This window comes from Arachis ipaensis, chromosome B06 (genome assembly GCF_000816755.2).
Source record: "Arachis ipaensis cultivar K30076 chromosome B06, Araip1.1, whole genome shotgun sequence".
Classification (NCBI taxonomy): domain Eukaryota; kingdom Viridiplantae; phylum Streptophyta; class Magnoliopsida; order Fabales; family Fabaceae; genus Arachis; species Arachis ipaensis.
In genome coordinates this window covers 14459498-14466689 of record NC_029790.2, presented here as the reverse complement: position 1 = coordinate 14466689, position 7192 = coordinate 14459498, and the positions used below count along the sequence as shown (strand labels likewise).

Below are 7192 nucleotides of genomic sequence, written 5' to 3'. Positions count from 1 at the left end.
CGTAAAATATAATTTTTTACCATTTATTTCATAGATGAGACAAAGAAAAAATATGAACGAAAAAATATGAGAGAGAAATTATTTAAAAGTAATAAATCATATTTTATCATTTAAAGTGAAAATTCAAATTTTAAAAGATGAAAATTTTATCGTAAATAATATTAGCGACATCTCTTATGCCTTTCACTCTTTTCTTGTTCCCTTTCAATTCCTTCTGTCCTTTATGAATTGCGTTCTTGTATGCTTACTCATGCAACATACCTTAAGCCCTTTGTTTCTTCCGCCCAACTTTTTTTCAACCAACATATTGGTCGTTGACAATTAAAATGTTCGAACTTTGAAGTCAATATATACTTGTTTTACATTGATTATTCATTACTTGATGATTTCGATCATGAACTCTTCATGAATCCAAAATTTTTAAAAGAAAAAGCATTGTCGTGTATTTTATGAACATAATTTCCTACATTTGCTTACTTCATTTCTTCCATAAGCCCAATATATAAACTGTCTTCATTTGTTGTGTGTCATTTTAGTAACATTTTAATAACATATTATGATTTATATTTTTGTATAAATATTTACTAGAAATATAATTAATTTATCTATAATTTTATTTTTAGATGTGAAATAAAATGCCTAACAAAAAACACAATATCATAGGCTTTTTTATTTAAATAAATTCTTTGGGTATCTATATTACCTGATTCCCCTAAATGATTTTCGTGAACGTGAATCTCCTAAATCATATAATATATAAATCGTCTTAAGCTCGCGTGTTTTAATTAATATGTAAATCATTGTACCCTAGGACGATTTATGCATGAATTGCATAGCTGAAGAAGGCATAAATCGTCCAAACCCACTGTGTATTAGAACTAACAAGTAAATCGTCTTAGGCTAAGATGGTTAATGCATTTTAACCTAAAACCCTTTACACTGGCACGATTTACGTGCTACTTCCTAATCCTCTACCCCTAGCACGATTTACGTGTGAATCCAATCCCCACAATACCCTAGCACTATTTACGTGGAACACTCTATCCTTCAATACCCTAGGACGAGTTATGTGTTACTATAATAAGAAACGTTAGTCTGAGACTATTTACGTGCATAAATACAATACCCGATGCCATGAAACTATTTATGTGCTGGAAGTGCCTATAAATACAGGAGGTCAATCTGTGTCGAGCCATATGTGAGCTGAGGGTTGCGGGAAGATGGACTGAGAGTGTGTTCTTGTTAGTTCATCATCGGAAAAAGATCGATGAAAATACAAGTAAAGGTGTAACGTTTAGTAGCAAAAAACAGGTTGGAGTGTTCATAAATCCATCAACGAGTTTAGATGATTTACGAAATAGCATATTACAGAAGTTAGGTAAGTGCGGTAAAAAGCTTGTGAAGCAGATGTTCTTTAGGATCCCTATCTCACTCAGGCAAAGTTATGTGAAGTTTAGAAAATATGATATGCTAGGCGATGACGACATTCGTGTTATATTTCACAGTCAATCCAGATTTCCAGATTTGGGGGCTATGGAGTTGTTCGCGAGAATGGCTGGAGGGTAGCTCTGCTGGATCTGCTCTAAATCCGCCCACCGTCGGGGTAGATGGTGCTTCAAGTGCCATTCCAACCCGTCACGATGTCGCTGCCCACGTTTCATCTCCTTCATTTGCAGCTGATCTGGCTGTTCATGCCGATGATGGAGATTACTTGGGTGATGAGCGTACCTTCGAGGAGCTTGCAGCGGCAATCAGAAGTGGACCGGTATTGGATGGTGCAATTACGTTCATGGAGGTCAGAGATAGGGATTCACTTGCTGAGGCCATTGGCGATGATGAGTTAGATTCAGAACCACCTGTTATTGGTGATGAATCAGACGGTGAGGATGACACTAGACCAGTTGGGAGATCGCAAGGCCAATCAAGTTCTCAGATACAATAGTACCCTCCACACTTCTCTACATTGGATCTTGAGGCGATGAATCAACCAGCATTTTCAGGTCGACAAATGTCAACTATTCACAGAGACGAGCACGGTATGCATGGGGCAGAGGAGTTTGAGGTCGGGTCATGGGAGGTTATACTTACATCATCTACTCTCAACCTGTCCAATTTGTGTCGGGTAGCAATGACCCGAGGACCCTTCTCATCTGATGATGGCATGTATCTACCCCACCTGCAAGATTCAACGTCGGTGCCATTATACATACGGTAAAAGTGATTCAAGCATTAATAATAAACGTTATGTTTGTAATTAAAGTATATGATCATGCAATATTATCTTTTGTTGCCTACGGATGGTCCATACACTCCGGGTTGGCTGATAACAGAATAACAAGTACAGTCACAACTCAACATCGCACAACAACTAAAAACATGTATAAGAAATCAACCTCACCCATAAACCAAACAAGAACCATACCAATCCTAAGCATGTTAAGCTTAAGGTTTTACAAATTTCTAACACAACAAGCTTTTTTTTTTCAACAGAATCACATTATCATAACTAAACACATCAACATCATTGACTATATCAGTTGTAAACCAAATTAATCACTAACCTCTTCGTTGATAAAACCTGTCACGTGCGCGATGCGGTTCAATCGGTACATGTCATCTTCGTTCCTCGCCATCTTGCACCCCCCCAAACGCCACCAAACCAGCCTTCAACCGCCGCCAACCTAACCTTCCACCGCCGAGCTTGCCACCTCAATCCTCCGTCGTGGGCCACCGTCAACGCCGTGCACCGGAGGCTACCCCTTTCGTCGCCTAACCAACCCTCCACCGCTGCCGACTTTTCCTCCACTACACCCTTCCTTCAATTTTTCGCTGTGGCTCTCCTCCACTCCACTAACCTCCTCGCCGCTAATGGGGACTCACAAACGATACATTACTCGTGGGAAGGTAAGTAGGGTTGGGGGATAACACATGAATCGTCCTAGGCTATTGAGGGGTGTATATATGCACGTAAATCATGCTAGGGTATTGTGGGGATTGGATTCGAATGTAAATCATGCTAGGGGATAGAGGGTTAGAAAGCAGCACGTAAATCGTGTCAGGGTAAAGAGTTTTAGGTTAAAATGCATTAACCATCTTAGCCTAGGACGATTTACTTGTTAGTTCTAATACATAGTGGGTTGAGACGATTTATGCCTTCTTCAACTATGCAATTCATGCATAAATCGTCCCAGAGTACAATGATTTATATATTGATTAAAACACACGAGTCTAGGACAATTTATATATTATATGGTTTAGGAAATTCACATTCACAAAAACTATTTAGGAGAATCAGGTAATATAAATACCCAAACAATTTATTTAAATAAAAAAACCAATATCATATGTCAATTGTTTTTTTTTTATGAGATTAGTAAAATATTAGATTGTTGATAAATTTTATTAATTTTTTGATATAAAATTTAGTATAAAATTAACATGCTATTATTACAGTTATATATATTTTTATGTTTTTTCATGTCTTTCTCCTTATGATTCAAGAATATTATAGATTTCAAAATCTTCTATTTACTTTTTACTTTGAATAAAGTTAAAACAGCATATTCAGTACGTTTATTATATAACGACGATGATTGTGTTATACTAAACTCAAAAGATTTATGATTATAAAATATTATTTTTAATTTAACATGTCAAATTTAAATATAGTGAATTTAACACTAGTCATATTATAGATTAAGTTCAAAGTAATTGATTTTTTGTTTCTCAAATGTGAGTTTCAAAAACAATGATCTCGTCATGATGACAACAAAAAATTATCTATAAAAAATTTTATCCATCTATTATTTAAAATTATTTAACATGTAAAATTAAAATATAAGTCCCTACCTGCCACGAGTTTAACACTAATTAAGGAGTAGCTACAAAAAGTTATAGAAATTATGTTGTAAGTGGGTTACAACTTACAACATATGAAAAATTGAAAATAGACAAAGGTTACCGCACGCACTGCTCGCCGCTTCTTCTGTCTAAGTGCCACGCTACGATAAGACTTCGCTTTTACCCCAAATGGGGCCCACTTTTCTGATCAAACGGCCACCGAAGCCAGCGAGGACAATCAGCGCGAAATCAATGGCCACAACTGCAATTTCCACTTAGCTAGTTTATCCCTCAGGATGAAAAGACCATCGTGCCCCCGTCGTAATTGAAATTCGGCCGAACCGGGTCAAAGGATCTTTGCAAGAATATAATCGAAAGCCCATTTACTCCCAAAGTCCTAAATTCCTAATGCTCGTTTCCCTTTCTCTCTCGCTCTAGAAATTCAGAGACAACCCCGCTTTCTCTCTCTAGAGTTGAAACTTCGGCAGTAGAAAGAAGGACAACAAGAAATCACAAGAGAAAGTGCGTCGAGTTCTTCACCACTGATCACGGTTTGGACTCTCAGTATTCTGTCGTCAAAGTTTATTTCAGCTTGTTCGATTATTCGTTTTGATTCGATTCCATAAAAAAAAAGGAAAAAAGAAAATAGAAGATTATATCGCAGCTATTTAATTTGTTTTAGCTTAGAATCATGTTGCTAAGTGAGTAGCCTTATGATCGGGATAGTTAATTTATTTCATATTCTAGCAGCTATTGTTTTGCCTCATTCGTTAGCGTTCTGTGTGTTTGGGGATGATTTTTGGGGTATTTGATAGTTTTAGCTGGTTCAGTTCGTTGTTGCATCTTAATAGGTTTTGTATTTGGTGTTTGATTACGTAACTGTGGCTTTGGTTTTGATTCACATTGAGAACTCGATGAATTTGATGTGCTATATATGTTGCGACTGGCAAATTCAGATTGTGTGGAAACGATGAGCTTGAAGTTCACCTGCTTTCCGTGGTATGGTTGTAATAGTCAAAATAATTGACACGTGGAAATTTAGGGTATAGAGCGGATAATTGAAATCTTGACTATTGAGTAGACTGATGTCAATCTGTGATGGAAAACTTACAGAGAACTCTTTGTGCTAGTTTGTTTGAGTTAAGACTTAAGAGGCACCTCCTTGGTTGTGCCAAATACATTTTTTGTATGGCTTGTTTGGAAATGTTTGGATGTTTCTTCAACTGCTCCCTTGAGACAGCTGTCCTGTATTATGAACCTTTGTTGTTAAATAAATTGTTATAGTTCGCAAATTGTATTACTTTTAATCCCTAATTACATGGTTCTGAATGACCCATAGTAGAACTTTTCTTATTGTGATTGCTTTCTGTAATGTACTCTTGATTTATGTATTGTCATAGCTTTCGCGATGCACCGTGTGGGTAGTGCGGGGAACACAAACAGTTCTTCTCGCCCTCGTAAGGAGAAGAGATTAACATATGTGTTGAATGATTCTGTTGACACAAGGGTGAGCTCATTACTTTTCTATATTGAATCTTTGTTATTGGAAATGTATTTGTTGACATTGAGCATTAAAACCTGTTGCCTATTCGATGGATGGTTGGGTTGTTCTTGAATAAAATTCATTCATTGAATGTGGTCTTTGAAAGATCTATGCAATATTTCATGTGGAGATGATTAGGGACATCAATTTATTCAGGGTTAAAAATAACTTTTGGATTCTTTTGGATGTCAAATACTTATCATTTGAAGACCAAATTGCTGCCAAAGTAGGAACAAGTCGACACTCCCCAAAATCAAGGAGATTGTGTGGTTTCTGCTAAAATATATCTTTCTTTCTAATAGTGTTATGCATAGAATCTTTGTAGTTTGTGCATCACCCGCCTTATATTGTAATAATTACCAACGCTGTTAACTTATGATCAACCAGAGCTTCATCAATTGAGACTAGGACATGGCATTTTTCTTTGACGATTTGTTGAGATGTTAAGTCATACATTATATATTTCCGCGTCAGCACCAACATTTCCTCTTTTGGTTGAAGAAAGTTAAACTTTTGGGATTTTGTTTTTATTATTTATGCTGTCAATTTTCATCAAGAGCTGGTTCTTTTCTGCAGCATTGTGCAGGCATAAATTGTTTGGCTGTACATAAATCTGCAGTATCTGATGGGTCTGATATTCTCTTTACTGGGAGCCGTGATGGCAGGCTAAAACGATGGGCATTAGCTGAGGATGCAGCAACATGCTCAGCTACCTTTGAATCTCATGTGGATTGGGTAATCTTATTTTATTCCCCCTATTCTTTTATCTCAATCAGTTTATTCACATTGTTTGATAACCTTGAGAAAACGGCATTGTTTCTATACTACCGTTACTTGATGAAGCTCGTCTGTAATGCATTCTTTTATTCTGTTTTCCATAACGGGTATTCTAGTGGCTTTTTGTTTATAATGAAATTTTAATAACATTAATGCCCGTTCTCAGTGGTCAGGTCAAACAGTGTAAGAAATAATATGATTGATGTGTGGTTAAGTGAGTTGCATGCCATGTGCAAATATCGGTTGATTATTGGGTACTTGGTATTGATTATGTGGCACCCATACCACCTTGTGATGTTCAATTGATTTGAATACTTTATTTTCTGTTTTTCATCTCCAGCAGATGTGGATTTTTATATGAATGTTATTTATTTATTTTCTCGATTACTTCATCGTACATGTTACTTGCATTTTGTAAATGTTTTTGGTTTGTTGCCTTTTTGTCTTAAAATTTATTAAGCTCTGTAATTATAATTAAAATCAATAAATAAAGCTCAGTTCTGATGGAAAAGTATGGTTGAGAAGGAAAAGGCAATGACCTTCTCTCTTGTATCTTTCAAAAAAAAAAGAAAAAAAAAAGAAAAAAGAAAAACTACGAAACCAGACCTGTAAAACTGCAAGCTTACTTAAGATTTGGTTGAATATTGGGAGACAAGATTTTGCTGTATTGTTGAACTTTTTAAAGGTTTATTTTCTTCGCTTGTATAAATCCTGATCCACTCAAGTTTTATTTTGTCATCTCCTTTAAAATAACATTTTATTATTTCATCTTTTTCCTTGTTTAAATTGCTAAAAATTTCAGCAGCCAGTTTCTTAAGGTATGCTGTATTTATTGAGCATATAATCTTGCACTTTTACAATTTCCCCTAAATTTAACACTCATTACATTAATAGGAAACCGACATTGTGAGTCGTCATACCCACAAAACATGATACCCACACGTTTATAACTCAATTCCAATAGCACGAGTGACAGTCAATTTTATAGATGTTATCTCAATCTGGCAGGTTAATGATGCTGTTCTTGTTGGT

General features: G+C 35.9%; 1 protein-coding gene across 1 annotated transcript in view; it reads left to right on the top strand.

The window, feature by feature from the left end:
- The window catches only part of LOC107646479 (WD repeat-containing protein 48), a 9154-nt gene continuing 6192 nt past the window's right edge, over window positions 4231–7192 (top strand). The window contains exons 1-4 of the mRNA XM_016350662.2: window positions 4231–4391; window positions 5241–5347; window positions 5960–6118; window positions 7169–7186. Of these exons, the coding sequence (XP_016206148.1) occupies window positions 5249–5347; window positions 5960–6118; window positions 7169–7186 (276 nt within the window). The 5' untranslated portion in view covers window positions 4231–4391; window positions 5241–5248. The remainder of the gene's footprint in view (window positions 4392–5240; window positions 5348–5959; window positions 6119–7168; window positions 7187–7192) is intronic.